Source organism: Mercenaria mercenaria, chromosome 5 (assembly GCF_021730395.1).
Source record: "Mercenaria mercenaria strain notata chromosome 5, MADL_Memer_1, whole genome shotgun sequence".
NCBI classification, from domain to species: Eukaryota; Metazoa; Mollusca; class Bivalvia; order Venerida; family Veneridae; genus Mercenaria; species Mercenaria mercenaria.
The window spans coordinates 91,731,192-91,752,454 of record NC_069365.1 but is presented as its reverse complement, the minus strand read 5'-3'; the positions used below and the strand labels follow the sequence as shown (position 1 = coordinate 91,752,454).

Below are 21,263 nucleotides of genomic sequence, written 5' to 3'. Positions count from 1 at the left end.
AAAAGTCAAGAAAATGCAAAAAATTACTGCAGCACACTGGGTAATAGGTTCTCTGGTTTATTGGAGAATCCATTAATCTTTCAATGAGAAAAACATGTACTTTAATTTAGAATTGCTGCAAATAGCCACTATCCAGGTTGAGTTATTATACTGAGTTTCTACAGTACCGTATTTAAGTGTGTTATTGGCGCAACACAAAACGTTAATTTCCAAATGCACTTCAGTCTGAATATAAGGACTAAACCTTAGATAGCCAAATATGGTATTTATTTGTCGTTGGTCTTTATTCAGAAGTTAATATACACCAAAAAAGTTTAAAACAGAAACGAAACTAGTCAGACCTGTTACTAAGACACAACAATGAATCTGTAAGCTTAAATCTTTTGGATGATCTCCATGACTGAGTGGTTATGGCTGGTGAATTCAAATCACTAGCCCCTCACTACAGCGGGGTTGAAATGTCACTTCGGGTATAGAATTCTTTCAGGTTAGGAAATTATCCTGCTGGCTTACTGAAGGTTACCAGTTCTAGATGTCTGCCTGCACCCGAAATAATTCCTGCTGGGGAACACAAGATCTTCCACCACCATCAAAAGCTGGAAAGACGTAATATGGCCTTAAATTGTGTCTTTAGGACTAAATGCCTAATAAAAGAAATAATGCTATACTTACTTAATAAATAAGCTATGACACCAAGAGATATGAGCAACATTAAGACTAGAACAATAATTGCGAGACATCGCCACGAACATCTCTCCCGTAACTTTTCCTTCCACTCATGCTTTGTACTGTGAAACTTGTCATAGTGCGCCAGCTGGCCACTCGGGTAGAAAGGAATTGTGGGACTGGTCGTCGTGAACTGGTGTGGATATACAAAGTTTTGCCTGAAAATAGAAAAATACACACAATGATATAACGTTACTTTGATACTGTTAAACTGCGTGGATTGACGATAAATTAAACCCACTGCCCCAATGTTGCCCAAAGATACAACATGGGCAAATAATATCCATAACCTATTTTTTAAAATATTTTTTTCAAGGTTGCCAACAACTTAGATGCCTTCCAGGAATTTATTGTCTTTTTTTTTTTTCATTTCACACTGTGTGTGTGCCTATTTAGATCTAGTGTCTTTTTTCAACAATATTTCAGAAATATAAACGACCGTGTTTACTATTAGTAGTGGGCCGTTTCAAATTATCAGCAAATCTTAAAATGGTCATACTGCTTAATAGGCTTCATGTGAAACTTAGATGTTAAAATCATGTTAAATAGTTTTTTTCTTACAAAACACTTTCTTCAATATATCTTATTTACTTTCCTATTTCTTTTTGATTCATTTCAAAACCATTTTGGTCCTTAAAATAATTGGATAACTCTTACTTAAGTCTGCGCTGAAAGCATTATTTTGTGAAGAATTTAATTTTTGAAAAAATGCCAAAACTTATGAAAGCAAAACTTATGAATTTGAATTTGTCTTGCTATTAAAACCATTTCAAGAAAAATTCAGAACAAAATGAATTTTTTTATAAATGTTAGAAATTAACTAACTAAAACTTACTTTGCAACCTTCCTTCTAGCAACCATTTTCAGAGGCGGCTATGTTAAAATCTCCACACAGTAATAATAATTATCTATTTAGAATTAAAAGCACTTTTATTTTTACAATTCCTCTTGAAAATTGGAAACGCAACAGCTTTCAACAGTTCCCTTCTTTGATTTCACCGAGAAAGTGCATTAGAAACACCTTTCGCAATTTTCTCCGGAAGATCAATTATTTTCCGAACAATCAAATTTGTAATTACTCAGATTATCTTACTTCACCAATAATTTTGCTCCCTCAAAATTCTCCTTCTGCTGTTCTGCATATAATTCTCTGAGGATTTAATAACGCTCTAAATAATTTCCGAATAAGAAGTTTTTTCTAAACAGTTACTGTAATATCGTCAAACTGCTGTTACAGCAAGATTTCCAGTTACGATTCAATTATTTTCCATAATCTAAAGCAAAAAAATGAATTATATTGAATTTATATACATCGAATACAACTGTATCGTCAATATCTAAAAAAACTTGGAACGTCCTGCCATTACGATCCGTTCAATTTTCTATTAGGTGAGGACTGCTATGAAACGATATTAATGAAGCCTTTTATATTCTGCTTCTATCCACTACAAACTCAGATACTGCATATTCCCAAGAATATCACTTCATTTTTTTCCCCAAGTTCTGTATTTTCCATCAATTTCAATCTCTTCCAAATAATACAGATATCAAATGATATTAGACAACTATAAAACTAAAATTATTAACCTAAAGGGCAAAAAGAGCTGAATATTAAAATACATATAATCCTATATCTCATATATTATTCAAACTGTTATTAGTTGTATGCCTATCTTCTACAAAAAATATTTCATTCATTCCGTCCAACTCCGACACATGCCAGAAAATACTGTTGTTATATTTTATTTGTACCAGTATGTAGTATCGACAGAACCAAAGGTCAGATTGATTTTACGTCTTCAGACCTCTGTTATCAAAGACAAATAACTGCCGTACCCTATTCTTAATCCAAGACAGAACGATCAATGTCACTTGAATTTATCTATCCTTTCTTTATTCCCGACTTCCGAGATATTTTTTTACTTGATTTATGCTGCCTAAAAGTTTTCAACAGAAATCACTTTAATACCCGTTTTCATAACAAAAATGTTTTTTGATGATTCTCCTAAACAAATAAAATTTATCCAGCAGAACTAACTTTCAACTTATATTTCAATCAAATAAATTCTAATTTTCACATAAAAAGACACTTGAAAAAAACTCTATTTCAACTGATGTGCAATTTTTTGCATTTTCTGTAAGGAGCAGAGCCAAATTTGGATAATAAATTTTGTCGTTTAAAAGTAAGCCATCATACCTTTCATAAAAAAAACCTGCCTTTTAGCTGCTTACAAAAAAATAAAAGAATGATACTATCTTGCACGTTCGACAGAAAATTAATACTTCCATTGCATGTTAAAACAACAGAACAACAAAGACTGTATCTAAACAAAAAAGCATTGCAACATCTCAATCAGTTGCTGGAGAATTGTTTGTTCATTGGAAATCACCGCCCTGCCTACCGCTAATCAGTGAAAATTATGATTTACTCAATTTTCTACCATTACAGAAACTATCATTCGGCTAAATCAATAATTATATGATTGTATTCTTTCTGAAAGTTCCTAGACATGTGCACATAAAATACAGCAAATTGACATCCTTCGAATCTTCAGAGAAAATAAAGAAGGCTAAAAACCTCTAAATTTTGACGAAAATGTCATAATTCAAATGCATTACAATTTTGTTGCATAAACTGCTACTATTATTGTCAGAGGCCACTTTGAAATGTTTAAGCTTTTGGCATGTTTTATTGTTGTTATAGGACTGAACCAAAAGTGACTAATGTGTTTTATTACTTCTTGTGATTATTTTGTGCCTTATAAAATTGATAAATACTGAGATTTTTGTTTACGGCTTTTTCTCTCCTTTTTTTAAGCGGTTCTTTTTTCTATAATTAAAAACATCACTGATAGTCTGTAATTGATTCTTTATTGCCATTATGCATATTTATAACCTCGTCTTCAACCTGAAGACTGCTTTTGTCAAGTTTCAATCAAACTTTAGTTACTAAAGAAATAGGAATTCGAAGAAAATACAATGAGATTTTGGTTGCTACAATTGTTAAGTTCAGAAAGGTTAAAGACCCTACACAAAAAAGTGATCTACATTTCCCACTTCCTCCTCCCCTTGCCAAGAACTTCATTAAAGTCATTGTATACAGCTATACTACAAAGAGACAGATGGAAAATTTAGGCTCTTCCTGAATTAATGTTTTTACAACTTCATCTTCAAACTTATTAAGTAAATCTCTTTCGAGTATTTTTTTTACAGTTTTAAAAGCATAGATAAACAACATGGTCTAAATTTATCTAAATACTTGGCATACTGCTACATTAATTCAATAAAATGTTTAGTCTTTAAAGACACTGTTTTGGCCTATACAAAAGAATACAGTTATTCTGCAGTGGGTCTTTAATAAGCCAACATCCTTCAGCATTTATTACCACGTAAAGTCAAAATCTGCTATTTTTTTTACTCAGTTAATAAAACCATGATCCATGCAAATATTGGCATGTAATGATTTCACATTATAGAACAGTAGTCTGAAAGTTTTTTTTCATCAATTTCCAACCAATAAATCATTAATTTGCTTATATTTTCCTCAAAATAACACATATTTTGTTTCTACAGCTTAAGAGCCCACAGCTTCTTGGCACATGGACACCGTGGCTAACTTAATGAAGCTTAAGTAAAAAACACAATGCATAAAAGAAAAATATTCATTAATTTTTGCACATGGTGAGCTAGTCCTGAGCTTTAATTTTCAGCTAATTAATAACTATAATAGACAAAGTTCTTCATGAACTTCTGACAGCTACCAGCTATATTAATGCAGTATGAAAATTAATTAAAAAAAATGCTGATCTAGCAATAAATATTTCGTAGAATGGATTGGGTTTAGTGACACTTGGGAATATTTCGAAAAAAATAATATTTGCAAGTTAGGCAGAAATGCATTGAGATAGTGCTTGAAATGAGATGGTAAAGTGGACATGATGAGCTACAGATCTGAAACATGGGGAATGTGAAGTCATTGTACAGTCTTAACTTCAACCAAAGGTAACAAGGAAAACACTTTACTGTGAGTCAATTTTTGTTTTTGTTTTTGTTTCTGTGAAAACATTTTGTGTTGGTTATATTTACTAAAGCAATTTTGCCCTTTATGGAACTGTCCAAGATCTTATATACATTATGGATATTGCTATAGAAAAGTGACCTCTAATGTGTTAGCAATGTAAAATATGTCACCTGCAACAAGGGCCATAACTAAGGTGTTATTTGAGAAATCTTGCTCATTTGTCATTTTATGAACTTGACCAAGATATTATGATGACTGTTATGTACACAATTTAACTTATCAAAGCTTCATGAAAATGCTCAAGAAATATGGCCTCTATATATAGTTTTAACAAAGTGAATAAAACAATTTTGACAAATTCAACGGCAATGATTCTAGTATTTACACCACACAACATATCAAACTTGACCCAAGACCGTAGGGGCATATATATTTTGTGTAAGGTTTAGACTGTCAAAAAAATGTGACAAATGAATTTCACAAAACTCCAGTATTACTGGAGTAGTTCTGCCCATTATCGAAGGCCTTGCAGCCATATATACATACTGTGTAAGTTTCATCAAGACTGCTAAAGAAATAGAATCTCCATTGCATGAACAGTAACACTGTTAAAGACAGAGGACACACAAAAACACCATATTTCACTCAAATATTGTACTTAAATGGCCATTTGAACATCTGGCAGCAAGAACCCATTTTAAATTTTTAGCCTTAATGCAATTAAATCAAACAAATGAATAAAAGTTAAAATAAAATGGGGAAATCAAATGCATGTAATTTAATCATTTTGCGCTTAAAAATTCATAAATTCTGCAAAAGCTGATCAAACAAATGTGGTACTGTGCAGAGTAAAACAACAAGAGCTGTCAATGAAGACAGCGTGCTCAGCTATTTCAATGTGTGATACTGAAACAGGGCATACCTGAGGAAACTGGAGCTGTCACTGAAATGACTTATACCACTGATACAGATGGTGATGTGGGACAACAGTTCCCGATACAGTGACAGTTCATCAAAATAGGGCATACCTGAGGAAACTGGAGCTCTCACTGAAATGACTTATACCACTGATACAGATGGTGATGTGGGACAACAGTTCCCGATACAGTGACAGTTCATCAAAATAGGGCATACCTGAGGAAACTGGAGCTCTCACTGAAATGACTTATACCACTGATACAAATGGTGATGTGGGACAACAGTTCCCGATACAGTGACAGTTCATCAAAATAGGGCATACCTGAGGAAACTGGAGCTATCACTGAAATGACTTATACCACTGATACAGATGGTGATGTGGGACAACAGTTCCCGATACAGTGACAGTTCATCAAAATAGGGCATACCTGAGGAAACTGGAGCTATCACTGAAATGACTTATACCACTGATACAGATGGTGATGTGGGACAACAGTTCCCGATACAGTGACAGTTCATCAAAATAGGGCATACCTGAGGAAACTGGAGCTCTCACTGAAATGACTTATACCACTGATACAGATGGTGATGTGGGACAACAGTTCCCGATACAGTGACAGTTCATCAAAATAGGGCATACCTGAGGAAACTGGAGCTATCACTGAAATGACTTATACCACTGATACAGATGGTGATGTGGGACAACAGTTCCCGATACAGTGACAGTTCATCAAAACATTAACCTGAACTCTTAAGTATAAAACAGATAGAATTCATGAAAGATTTCTGCCAAAGTGATGCACCTTGTGTCATAAGATGTGGGTGATGATAAGAAACAACTGTTTTAAATTTGAATAAAATTCAAAGCATAATAAAAGGGACAGAGTGAAAGTGCATTAAAACTTTAACCTGAACTTCTAAGTGAAAAGGGGGCATAATTAATGAAATATTGACATGAGAGTTATGACCCTTGTGTCATGACATGGCTGATGGTAAGGAACAATTTTTTAAAGTTTGAAGCCAGTCCATCATGTGACAACATAAATCAAGTGAAAATGCATCTAAACTTGAACGAAACTGTAAATGCGGACACGACGCTGATGTGCAGATGGTGCTAATAGCTCTCCATATTTCATGTACTGAGGCTAAGAACTGCTCACTGACTCAAAACATCAAAGAACTTTTAGTTACTCAAACTTCCCACTTAAATTTAATGAATGAGAAAACAAAATATTGACATATCAGTTAAGCATTAAATGAACACAAAACATTCATTAGGCGATTATCTAAATACCTCTAAACATACATGAATCACAGCACAATATGAAAAGGAATGAAAAAAAAATACATATTTTTAAAGTTCAAGAATGCAGAAAATTCTATTAAGAATATTTTAAAGCTGAGTTACACGAGAGAGACCAGTATGAAAACACTACAGAAATTTACATTTCAACAAATTACGTTATCCTTTCAGAAAATCTCATTAGGGTGAATTCAAGCTCCATAATTGGCCACGATAAATTGTCAAAAATACATCCCCCAGGCATTTGAGGTCATGCAAGTGCTGCACATGTGAGTGCATTGTGTCTTTGTTGTTTCTTTTGTCATGCAAAAATGCATCGTTAAATTGTGCAACATCGATCTTTTGAGCATGCTGTGCACGTTCTCCTATTGCACTGCATCGCCAGTTACTTAAATTCTCCTCGATTATTGTGCTAATTATTTTAAATGATAACGCATCACCAGAAAAATGTGTTCCTAAATTTTCTTCTAAAAAGTTTCTCCTGAAAGGAAACAAAACTGAAATCTTGTTAAAGATTTTAAAATGTCAATTTAATTACGAAAATGGTGGGTATCAAGTTTTATATCTTTTAGCAGGCACAAAGAAACCTTGAAATAACTGGTATTAGAAGACAAGCCAGCTTCCTGACATAATTTCTGCTGACAAGTACAGGAAGAACCATTTCTAATTAAGGTGTTAAGCCTACTTTGCTTTGAACAGAATTAAATGCAGTTCAATTTTTTAAAACTTTTTATCTTAATTTCATCACTGGGGAAACACTTGCCATTTGAGTATTTCACCTTTGACTTAGTGATCCCCAAACAACAGAGGTTCTCTACTGACCACAGGCAATCATCCTATGAAGTTTGACCATTGTGAGACCACAGCTTCTTTAGTTATACCAACCCACAGTCAGCAAAACAATATACCTCCTCTTCTGCAATGTGTGTGTGAGGGAGTGGGGGGGGGGGAAGGATACCATAGCAATTATCCATTTACCCAAAAGGGAATCTATAATTCCATGTCAAAAGATGAAGGGAGATAACTCATATAACAAAATGTAAAGGTTATATAGCAGTAATTTGGTCAAAAATGTGCTTCCGCAGTGTAGTCGAAAAAAAAGTCCCTAATAAATTGATCCTAATTTTTCCATTTTTAGTGTATCTGTGCGTAAACCCAGGGCCAAATTAGCATTTAGCAAATTCACAAGTAGAATGTATTTTACATAAAATAAGACACTTATCCTGGTGATATTCGCATGTTTTTGAGCTGTTTACTTGAAAACAAAAGTAGAGTGTTTATTCTGCAGACCGCTTTCTGAAATGTGGCAAATTGAGGGTACCTGACTTCACTTCACTCTCATTTCACTCCATACTATTCAACACCCAATTTTCTTTCCGTTTTCTTGAAGCAGATGTATGGATAGGTCTTGGATAGAGTGAAAATCTAGAACTGTATCAAAATTCAACTGAAGAAGCTAATTTTATATGAAACAAAGAACAATTTCTTTTATTGGTATATAGCCTAAATGGTGTATTTTAACTAAGGGAACTAACCCATTCCAAGATAATTTCCTAAGCTTAGCTAGATAAAGGGAGATAACTTACGTGTCCCAAGCCTCCTGATATTCATGGTTCTGGGGATTACACGATCCATTTGGCACTCTGACATGCAAAGAGAGAACAAAACAACACAAGGTTAGTGCAAGCAGGATGTGCTGACAAACTATCACAAAGCTTTTTCTTTTCACATTAAATACAAGGACCCAAGGTTATAAAACTAACAGTTCTGAGACCAGTCTGGAAACACCTGCATCTGACTGCTCATTTCTGAGCACATTTGGAAATTCACCAATGGCGAGGCTGTATTCCGAGACAGATCTCAAAACTCTTTATTTCATCACCTGAAAGCCAGGCTCAAAGTCTACAAATCAAAGTTTGGAGACCAGTCTAAATATCCAACCTCACCATTGGTCAATTTTAGGATAATGTTTAAACTGAACCAATCATATGCTAAGATTTTGAGACTGGTTCTTAAAAACGAACTATTAAGACCTTGGAGCTTTGACTAAGTGACTCCAAATCAAAAGTAAACGTCAATAATAAAACAAGCTATTTCATGATACTAAACTGCTAAATAATTATCATGCTCTATATATCTAGCTAGTAAGATACAAACTTGATATTGCAAGAAGTCTATCTATAATGAGTAAAAGTGAACGAAACATAACAAAACAAGCAGAATATCTATTTATTTGGGAAAAAGATTTTAGCTTTTAATGCTTTGTTGGCAAATAAAACACGGTTTTGAGGTCAGATCAGTAGTAATCTAATCACGAAGGCCTGAGTGATTAATTACGACACATTTGAACTCAAAACTTTGGCCTTTGTGATTAGATTACTACGCATCTAAACTCAAAACGTGTTTTATTTGCCAACAACACACGCAAAACTAAAATCTATTCCATTCTAATACGTTCGAATTACACCAGGAAGGGATACTAATCTGGAATAAAATGCGGTTTTAAATATGAGGAAGTAGACCGGAATAGCCAAAGGTAGGTCATTTTGCAAAACATGTTCTAATCGACAAGACAATACACGGTGAAATCCTTCGCATCTGTGCAGTCTGATCAAGATCTGCACTGTTCACCATTCAGTCAGTACTTTTTGGTAAGCAACCCTTTTAACAGTTAATGGCACTGTCCAAACTGAAAGATGGATAAGTTCATTATAGAAATTTAGCAAGGTAAGGGTTAATGTTCAAGCAGATACAGGACACTGCATTCTCATCCATAGGAATAACAATCAAAAGGAAGAAAATGAACATTACTGACTATATTTAGAAGCTAGGATAAGTTTTGTCTTATTAGGAGACCAGCTCATAGTGACAGAAATGAGAACTGTCAAATAAACTAACCACTAATTTGAATGGATATCATAATCTGGCAAAAAAAGTTGCCTGTTAAACCTTGTCACACACTCCAGGAAATTCTTTCATTCATTTTTTATCCTAAATCCAATCAAGATGAACAACAACAACAACAAAACTTGGCATTGATTTTTCTGCTGAGGAAATTATTGAGGACAACGGTAACAAAATATAATCTAATCTTTTTTTTTTATCTAAATTTGACCCTGTGGCCAAAACTTGATAGCTTTTTTCATTATTTTTTTGAAACAGAAATCCTTCTTTCATTTTGCTGTCAGCATTTGATATATTTCATACATTACATTCATAACTAAAATATTGCATGCATATGCATAGAAATGTGGAGTATCAAATACTGCCAAATATTGGTAGTCAGTGACGCAAGGGAAATAATCCAGAAAGATATTTAAAGAAGGCAGTAAGAGTTATCTTTTTTTCTCTCTTGCTGGTTCTGCATTCTGTCATTTACAAAAGAACTAAAACTTAAAAAGGTGCTCATTTATTCACCCACATACCAGACTGAGATAAATTGTTCGGCTGAAAAAATAATTCGAACAAATGGCCTCAAATTTCTATACTGCTGCCCCACTGACTGTCACATAGCTAGATGGTTCAATTTTGTGGTCCTTTGCAAGATCCATTCACTGTATTTATATAATATAGTTCTCTGTAAGACTGTGCTTCCGGAAGCTAGGACAGTTGCATCGTTTATTACCTTTTGTGAAACAGATTTACACAACCAAACTCTGCTATCAACTTGCTTGGTTGTATTCTATACTTCCAAAAGATCTTCCAATTGACTTTGTAGATATAAAAGTCCTCCAAAAATTGTGAAGTAGTTTTATTGTGACAAACATAATGGATGAGAAAAAAAAATGTCAAATCAACTGGCTAAAAAAATGCCTATGATAACTAGCTGGGAAAGTAGTGCTTGTGTTTTGCTGCATGCCATTTGCATAAAAATTTATTAATTCTTACCTATCATTTAGCACAATATTTTGGGGTTGTTGGTCCGGGGGTGCGGCAAACTGTCTTGGCATTGTGGTAGGTTCTAGGGGCCGTACAACACCACCATTAGGGCTCTGTAGGTCATTGTTCCTCATTAAAGGAATTGACCCTGATCGAGGTACCGTACGGGGAAATCTTGGCTGCCCATCTGGCCCAAGCACTGAAAAATGAACAATATAATTCATCGTAAATTTGATAATGTAAAAAAAAAAGTATACACTGAACAAACCAACTGTCCATATTTTACAAAGAAATACAACACTACAAAGCAGAACCTCTGAAAGACACTCATCTGGTATGAGTAAAATCAAGTCTAGATTACTCTTGCTGAAATACTCAATATTCTCTAAAGAGTTACTTCCCTTGAAACAAAGGAAAGCTATACTCCCTAATGGCAATTTCAAATGTAAATGCTGAAACAAAATATCAATCATTAAAAGCAAATGCCATATTAGCTTATCTATAACAAATCTAAAGCCATTTAAAAGCCATTTAATTCCCAGGATGTAAATTTAGAATCAGTCATAATAATTACTAAGGAACGTTTCTAACAAATCTATTTTTAAATATGAAAGTTACAGAGTTTCGTACTGACACTGTGCGAGTTCAGGTCTAGTTCAAACTAGAGTAACTCTGGTAACGTCTAATCCTTCCTTCCTCACAGAAGAGCAGAACCTACTTAAGTTTCTGTGAGTTAGGGTCAACTAGTTCCAGGCTTATAATGGTTATGCAGAATGAGCAGGGTAAAAGCAGTTTTACTTATTGCCTGTGCCAAGAATGCGAATGGTCAGTTACTTTAAAGGTGAGAGTAACTGATATTAGCATGACAGCTACCCTATCCTACACCTTTCAGGTGAACTCCTGGAGAAAGTCATTAGGGTTCATCTTTTATAAAAAAAAAAGCAATGAGTCAGAAATGTTACACAACAGAAACCAATTTACAACAACTAAACACAAAATAATGCTGACCGTGGGGTAATTGACATTATATCTAACACTGTGCCACTTACATATGTTTTCTCTGGAAGAACTTGTATGGGTACAAGTCAAACATTTTTAGAGATATGTGTGACTTAATTTTGGATGGACAGATGGACATGCAGCAAGACAGAGAGGTGTGCAAACAGACAGATATATCAACAAGGGTAAACTTAAGTGCCCTCAGCCCAATCCGCCCCTAAAAAAAATGTTTGGAGTGAGTGTAGAATCATACTATTTCTACATCACTCTTCCTGGAAATAATCATTATTCTTCTTAGAGTTACTTCCCTTACATAACAAAAATTATTTTCCCTGTGATAGATAAGCCTATGGCATCCCTATAAATCAACAAATAAAGCATTAATGATCACATATCAAAGAAATAACTTTAATGACAATTTCAAATATTAATACTGAAACTATAGAAAATGTGATTTTGACTTATCTGTATGAATCTAAAGCCATTTAAAAGACATTTAAACTCCCATGACATCAATTTAGAATCCATTACCATTTACTAGTAACTGCTTTGTGGCACGGCCATTTCTAACAAATGTGTTTTAAATATGTAACTTAACAAAAGTGATGCTTTTGTTCAAACAACAGACAGTCATTAAGTCTTATCGGTCAAAAATTAATTCCGAAAGTAATGATTCGGAAATTTTAGATAACAAAATTATTTTACATCAAATAAAGACAGACAATTGCAGCCATTAGGGCAACAGATGATCAATCAACCTGGTGCTATCTAAAAGCAAGAATGATACATCTATTTCTCTTTCTTAAATAGAATGATTATTTACTCATACAGTTGTTTTAATATGAGTGTATGGAAGAACTTCTTTGTTGCAATGATGACTAGTGATATCTGGAGCACATTGAAATTTTCTGTGATTGCCTGAACATTTGCATGTTTAAAATTCTTCAAATTTGAACACCTGGTAGCAATATCTGGTAATTATCTCATTTACATAATATATTATAGTGATTTCTACCTCAATCCCCAATCAACACCCCTAATGGTGACTTAACTTACAGAAATCTGAAGGGTTATTTTATCTCCCTTTATTACTTGCCCATTCTGAGAAGCGAGGGGACTATTACTGGATATTAACCTACGAGCCTTGGATTTTTTGTTATAGAAATAGGGTGCAGAATCCAGACAGTTTGTGTAACTGTTATAGTGGGACTAGTGACACTGGATCAAAGTTCAGATCACTGGTTCTGTGTTGATCCTAGATGTATGAAAAGAAGGTCCTAACCCTTAGCATGCTCCGACACAATTGATTCTGGCTTTGCGACCAGTGCAGATCATGATCAGACTGCACATCCATGCAGTCTGATCAAGATCTGCACTGTCTGCCATTCAGTCAGTATCTTTTTGGTATTCACCCCTTTTAGCAGTAAATGGTACTGTCCAAACTGAGAGACTGACAAGTTCATTATAGACATTTAGCAGGGTAAGGGTCAAGTTTGTTATTTCCAGTATAAACCATAACATTATATTTTAGCCGACACATTAGTTTCTAGGATTTTGAAGTCTATAGATAACCAACTCTGCCTCAGCCCAGCAGAAATCATTGCTCCATATTACAAGTTCATTAAGCAGTCATAAATCACTAAAACTCTTGTTAATATAAACATTAAATTTGATTTTTTCCAGTAACATGTTCAATATGATTTTCTCAGCATGGCAGCTGGTCATGAGAGCTTCCCAATGACCATGATCGGAGCTACTCACAGCTCCCCCTGGTGTGACAGTGATTGATTGGATTAATTTCCTGTTAACTAGCAGAACATCATTGGTTCCAGAGTTCTGGACCAGCTACAACAATTTTAACTGTATTTCAAACTAATCTATCATTGTCAAATCAAGCGAAATCATGGTGATCATGCTAGCCTGTCTCTATGATTGGGATGTTATCTCAACAAATTGCCTCTGGAAATACAGTATTACAAACTTTCTCATTCATTTATATCAAATTATGTTTTAGATATTACAAATGTAAAATTTGTTTAATGGAAACATGTAAATTGGTCACAAGATGAAATTTACCATCATAAAGACTGCATATCATAATCTGACATATTTTTTTCAGACAAGCAGTAAACCGAGAGCAATGGTGTTTGTGTTGTGTTTGATGGGTTTAATGTCGCACCGACACAATTCAGGTCATATGGCGACTTCCCAGCTTTGAAGGTGGGGGAATGCCCCTCCAAGCTTCATTTCATCACAGTCAAGCACTTTGGTAGAACCACCAACCTTCCTTTTTAATAAGCCAGCTGGATTGCTTCCTCACATGAAGAATTCAATGCCCGAGAATGAGGCTCAAACCCACATCAGTGAGGGGCAAGTGATTTGAAGTCAGAAAGAGCATTAATGGCTTCAGCATTCGGCTTGCTAGTGCAATTCAACTTCTGCCCTTGCAGTCTGCCTTTCGTTTTCTGCCTTTGCTCGAAACTCTGGATAACTCAGGTATTTTCTTCTATGGGAATCAACATTTTTCTGTACATCCATTAACCTTACATGTTTCTGCCTAACAAACACAACTTTTTCACATGGAACAGAGATGAAGAAGAAATTCACAAGACTTGATTAGCTGGAAGGCATAGCACCAAAAACCCTGGCAGTCAGAACAAAAAGTAGGATTCAATCTTCTATTAGAGAGTTTGAGAGGTGGTGAGTTTATATATTTTAATTATAATAATTCAATAAGCTCCTATGAAGTCAAATTTCAGAACACAGCAGTTTTAACCAAAGTTGGATGCGCATGTGTGTAAAAAAATGCTTGCATAACAAATTTAAGCGAGGTAATTTATTAATTGGATAAGTTTTATATTAATGGATAAACTACACTGCGCAAATCAAAAATGTGGATTATCATTCTACATAACAAAAAGTTTTGCATGATTTTGTCAGACTTCTTCTATTATAAAATCCTCAATCCTGAAACTGTCAACACTTGCCTCCTTCTGCCACATTAAATAAAATTTCTGCTAACTGAGTCCAATGAACTTTAATTTTCATCTTCATTTTTAAAAGGCATTTTAGCTAATTTAAAATCATGAGGCGAAAAAACAAAGGCAACGGAAGTCTCATCATCAGAAATTATTTCCTGTGATCGTGAATCTGCTGGTAATATTATCAGATTAGCAAGTGAATAACTTTCACTTACGCTTTTAAATCACTCAAATTAATTTCTGATCCCTAGAAACTAAATCAGACTTTTAAATAAAGCGAGTGTCAGTATTTAATTTCATTTTTGCCTTTTGGGTAAATTTGTCCTCTGGAAAGAAAAAAAATTTAAATTCAGAAAACCAGTAATTTCCGGGATAAAGCTGGTTTGATTACACACGGCAAAATGGGATGAGAGGCAATGGACAATATTTATAAAAGACGTCTTGCTTTAAAACCATGTCAATGAAGATATAATTCTTCGATTTTTTTTCTATGTCAACACGTCTCTTTTGCCACTTTCCCTTGCTGAAATGTGCCATCTTCTCAAGAAGAAACTGAGGTGTTATATACAATGATGTACATACCACTTAATTCTAGAACTGGCCAGGAAGTGAATACTACCCCTGCAATATGGCGTCACCAGCATTTCAGTATAAGCATCATACAATTAATTATTTGTGTTCGTAACATTCCATGTACCAATAGTGTGCTATATACAAATTTCAAAGTTCAAGGTGTATAACTCTGTAAATTTTCATTGCCCCATTTAACACTTATTAAAATATATGTCAGGCATATATGCTCATGTGTATAAAATTTAATTGGAATTCCTTAAAAATTGTTAAAGAAGTTTGTGCCACAGTTCTTTTGTAGGACCAACCAACCTACATGCCGACCATTAAATGACCCTTATATCTCCACATCTGCACACACCCTACTCCCTTTCTAAACTTTCTTTGTAGGGGACAAATTTAAATTGGCACATCTTTTGCAAATGAGCAGTAATTTTTATGATTTTCAAAATATGTTGTCAAGAACTAGAAAAAAATAACAACATTTTGTCGTTTTGTCCTGAAAAGGTTCCTTATATAAAGCTTAATTGCAAAATTAACACTTTCGAGCATGTAATCATAACAAATGAAAGTGTTTTAGCCAGAGCAATGTGACAGATGAATATTACAGAAATGGGAAAGTGGCAGCCATTATTCTCAAAGTGTCATTGCCGCATGACTTGTCGCTAGATATTGACTCGCCTGAAAACATAATGTTCTGGAAACAATAAAATGAAATAACAAATAACTGACATTCTCTTTGAAATATGGCCTTTCTTTCAGAACAAATTCTGCGATATATCAGAATTTGTCAATACCTTTTTGAAAATGAAATTAGGTCCAATATTTTTATTTCCTGATGTAGTCGTTGAACTTAATTTTTTGTGAATACTTTTGTCTGCCTTTATTCCATTTTACATGTGTAATTTGTTACTGCAAGAATGATCAATGTTGTAAAAGAATATCCTTTTAGAGTTAATTTTTACGTGTCACATGACAGATGTCATACAGTACGTGTAAGCAAAAAGTAAGAAGTACCTTATATGCTGTTGCAGGTAAACCAACTTCAACAAGCAAGTTGGATGAATATCTCATACTCAACTTCTTAGCAGCAGAAGCCCCATAAAATTTCACTGAGATAAATAAGGTACCAGAACCTTAATGATGTAATTCAAAGGGAAATAACTCACCTTGTGACTGTGGAATAAATACACTTCCATTTGGGGTTTGCACTAAATAATGGGGTTCATATTCACAACTATCCCCTTCTGAATAATGATTAGCCCCTCGTGTGTGCGCGCACATGCATTCTGAGTCTGAATGTAACCTCCGCAGATGCTCATGATTATCACTAGGTAGTCCTCTACGAATATTTTCCACATCAGAGTAATTTCCCCTTATTTGTGGTCCGAACTGTAACGATCTCTGTTGCTGTAACAACTGATGATGTTTACACAACTGTTGGTGTTGAGGTGTGGTCTGACCTCTCTGTGGAATGTCCTCAATTGGTGGTGGGGGCGGGGGCGGTGCACTAGGTGGGGGCAATGGCATTGTTCCTGGAAAAGAAAAGCACATGTAACATTCTTAATCTCTTATTCACACAAAACTGCCGATTTTCAAAACCGTTTTAAAATCATGGCATAATCTTTTGAAAGCAATCACAAATACAAGTCAGATTTCAAATGAATACACTGAAGTCTACATCATTAAAGTATTCATGAAAAAAAAACAACAATTCACTTTAATTTAATATAAATGGCATGAAAAACAATATAACAAAATTAAAGTTCAATTTCAATAAACACATTAAAATTTTATGGAATTTTTTTGTCCTACACTCTGTTTAATTTCAATTAAACAAAAAGAAAAAATCAAAAATAGCATTATAAAGTTTATTAAAGAATCTGAAAGATATATCTGCAAAAAAAATTATGAGACCTGGGAAATCATACCTTGAAAATTACAGAAACTAATTTCAGTTTCGAGGAATTTATTCAATTCTGGCAAAAGCAAAACTTGCAAATGAGCGATTTTCATCGTATTACAAGGTATATTCAAAAAACATTTACATTATTACCAGAACAGATTATAATTCCTAGAGAAACAAGAGGGCCATGAAGGCCCTGTATCGCTCACCTGACCTATTGACCTAAAGATCATCAAGATCAACATTCTGACCAAGTTTCATTAAGATATGGTCATAAATGTAGCCTCTAAAGTGTTAACTAGCTTTTCCTTTGATTTGACCCGGTGACCTAGTTTTTGTCCCCACATGACCCAGATTCGAACTTGACCTAAAGACCATCAAGTTTAACATTCTGACTAAGTTTCATGAAGATATAGTCAAAAATGTGGCCTCTAGAGTGTTAACAAGCTTTTCCTTTGATATGACCTAGTGACCTAGTTTTTGACTCCATCTGACCCAGATTTAAACTTGACCTAAAGATTATCAAGATTAACATTCTGACCAAGTTTCATTAAGATATGGTCATAAACGTGGCCTCTACAGTGTTAATTAGCTTTTCCTTTGATTTGACCCGGTGACCTAGTTTTTGACCCGACATGACCCAGATTCAAAATTGCCCTAAAGATCATCAAGTTTAACATTCTGACTAAGTTTCATGAAGATATAGTCATAAATGTGGCCTCTAGAGTGTTAACAAGCTTTTCCTTTGATATGACCTAGTGACCTAGTTTTTGACCCCACCTAACCCAGATTTGAACTTGAGCTATAGATCATCAAGATTTGACCAAGTTTCATTAAGGTATGGTCATAAATGTGGCCTCTAGTGTAAACTAGCTTTTCATTTGATTTGGCTTGGTGACCTAGTTTTTTATCCTACATGACCCAGATTCAAACTGGACCTTAAGATCATCAATATTAACAATCTGACCAAGTTTCATGAAGATACAGTCATAAATGCGGCTTCAACAGTGTTAACAAGCTTTTCCTTTGATTTGACCTGGTGACCTAGTTTTTGACCCCAGATGATCCAGTAGCAAACTCGTCCAAGATTTTATTAAGGGTAACATTCTGACCAAGTTTCATTAAGACTGGGCTAAAAATGTGACCTCTATAGTGTTAACAAGCTTTTCCTTTGATTTGACCTGGTGACCTAGTTTTTGACCCCAGATGACCCAATATCAAACTCGTCCAAGATTTTATTGAGGGTAACATCCTGACCAAGTTTCATTAAGATTGGGCCAAAATTGTGACCTCTAGAGTGTTAACAAGCTTTTCCTTTGATTTGACCTGATGACCTAGTTTTTGACCCCAGATGACTTAATATCGAACTCATCCAAGATTTTATTGAGGGTAACATTCTGACCAAGTTTCATTAAGATTGGGCCAAAAATGTGACCTCTAGAGTGTTAACAAGCTTTTCCTTTGATTTGACCTGATGACCTAGTTTTTGATCCCAGATGACCCAATATCGAACTCGTCCAAGATTTTATTGAGGGTAACATTCTGACCAAGTTTCATTAAGATTGGGTCAAAAATGTGACCTCTAGAGTGTTAACAGTCAAATTGTTGACGACGGACGGACGGACGGACGACGGACACAGGGTGATCACTAAAGCTCACCTTTGAGCACTTCGTGCTCAGGTGAGCTAAAAAAATGTATTCAGCCTGTAATTCAAAATGAACTGCAGTTTAAGCAGCCGTTATATTTAGGTGTTGCTATGTAACACAAAGTTTGTTCATTATTTCTTTTTATTTTCAGAATCTAGAAATATGGTTGTGATAGTTAAGGTAGCACACCCATTATGACCCATCAGAAATTTTAATTCTATTCCGTATTCTACCACTCTGAATTGTACTATTATGTATTCTAGGATTCCGTATTTCAGTATTCCACATTTGATACAAAGAATCATGTGTGAGTAATAAACTACCATGAACAACAGTCTGTCATTCTGAAATAATATTAAAGAATAACTGACCAGAAGTTGCCAGCTGCCATTGTGAGTAAAATATATTAGTTTGTTAAAAGTTAATATGTGCAAAAAGTTAACCCTTAGCCTGCTGGCGGCAAGTGATTCTGCCTTTGCGACCAGTGCAGACCAAGATCAGCCTGCACATCCGTGCAGTCTGATCATGGTCTGCACTGTTCGCTATTCAGTCAGTAAATTTTTAGTAAACACCCCTTCAAATGATAAATGGCACTGCCCATATTGGAAGATGGACCAGTCCATTATAGAAATTTAGCATGGTAAGGGTTAATATGAGCAGACAGTATTTATGCACCCATTTTTTATTCATCTGATTCCTGTGCAATGCTGCATAATGGACAAACTCTCATATATAGTTCAATCATACACCTTAAAATACTTAGCCGATCCCTTTTTTATATAGCCCTAGCAGCTAAATTAAACAACACAAAAATGGGCATTCCAGATGGTTAAAAAAAAAACAGTTTTTCACAGATCCATATTTTTTCTATTTTTGACAAAGCCTCATTTGGGAATTGTGCATGTCATGGGTATCAGGAAAGCTTCACACAATTTCTGAAAAAATATTTGATGCAGATCTGTAGACCAGTCTCATGGGGGTAAAATGGAACATTTTAGAGAGATTTTTATTATTAAATAAATGGAACAAATGTTTGTAATGAGATAAGCAATGCCACTAAAAAGATGGTATGATAGATGTAAACGTCCACAAGGGAGACAATTTTCATAATATACTCAGATGAAATTTTATGACAAAACATTTTTTCTGATTTTCGGTAAACATGTAATAATGATGTATTTCAGACCGCCAGAACATTGTCTATTTTCAGGTGGTCTTTATACAGAGGGGACAAATATTTTAATTGTATATTAAGAAGTGATGAATCAAAACTGTTGCTTTTCACTTTATATTTCTCTAGCAAAAAGGGTCACAATGTACACATTTTAAGAACAAGCAGGTCTGTGGAATTTTCTTTTAAGATAAAATAAAGTGTCTAAGTTCAATAAATATCCCTTTGACTCGGTAAGATTTGAAAACGGTGTTCACTATATGAACAGGTTGTTTCCCTTGAGTAAAGAGGGTTTAAGTGCAAGTCTCTAATACTGTAGGGACTGGAGTCAATCAAGACCAATTTCCATAAATATCTCTTAGATTTCTGCTATAAAAAGGGTGAATAAATATTGACCATACAGATCAAACAACCATTGGTCCCTGGTGATATTTACTCTAACATGTTTGATGTGGAATACAGTTCCAAAACTACATGTATCTGCTAGAAGAAAATTGTGACCTTGACTCTCTTGAGTCACTACCAACAGTATATGCTTATATCTATACTTTGTAGCATAACTGAAACTTATTACTAACAGTATGAGAAAAAAATCTATACTTTTGCAGAAAAACTGAAACTTACAAAGTCAATGAAAAAAACATTCTGCACTGCAAAATAGAGGTGTGTTCTTGGTAGTTAAGTTACACCTCCAAAACAGAAGAGCTGTCTGATTGTACAACTAATTAACTAAATATGTATAAATAAATGAATCTGGAATGTTATCTTAGTAACAGAACGTTTCTGGTAGTCCCTAAGGCAAGTTGACTGTATCTAACTCTGGAACAATCAAAATTAAGTGCAAACAAAATTTTATTACGAAGAAACTAACAGACAACAAAAAAAAAACGCTACATAATATGGCAGACAATACTCCTGCTAAATCAATCATGTTTCACATAATATGCTTCCAAGTTTTTTCAAGTGAACTATTTTTTCTTCTAATTTTCCCACTTTTCTTTTGCAATTTCTCACCATGTCTGACAGTTATACCTACATAAACATAAACTTCATCATTATACAAATCCACACTTTGTGCTGATTGTTCATGGAAGTTGTCCAAAACCGGTAAAAAATGATATTCTTGGGTAGAAAGCAATAAA

At 34.4% G+C, this 21,263-nt stretch overlaps 1 protein-coding gene across 24 annotated transcripts in view; it reads right to left on the bottom strand.

Annotated features, from left to right (window-relative positions):
- LOC123558649 (teneurin-m-like) overlaps window positions 1-21,263 on the bottom strand; it is a 241,368-nt gene that overhangs the window by 43,738 nt on the left and 176,367 nt on the right. For 23 of the 24 annotated variants that reach the window (XM_053544291.1, XM_053544306.1, XM_053544307.1 and 20 more), the window contains 4 exons: window positions 16,567-16,932; window positions 10,857-11,046; window positions 8,555-8,611; window positions 673-884 (listed from right to left, as the gene is read on the bottom strand). In XM_053544291.1, the coding sequence (XP_053400266.1) occupies window positions 673-884; window positions 8,555-8,611; window positions 10,857-11,046; window positions 16,567-16,932 (825 nt within the window). The remainder of the gene's footprint in view (window positions 1-672; window positions 885-8,554; window positions 8,612-10,856; window positions 11,047-16,566; window positions 16,933-21,263) is intronic. The other variant, XM_053544305.1, reaches the window with a different exon arrangement.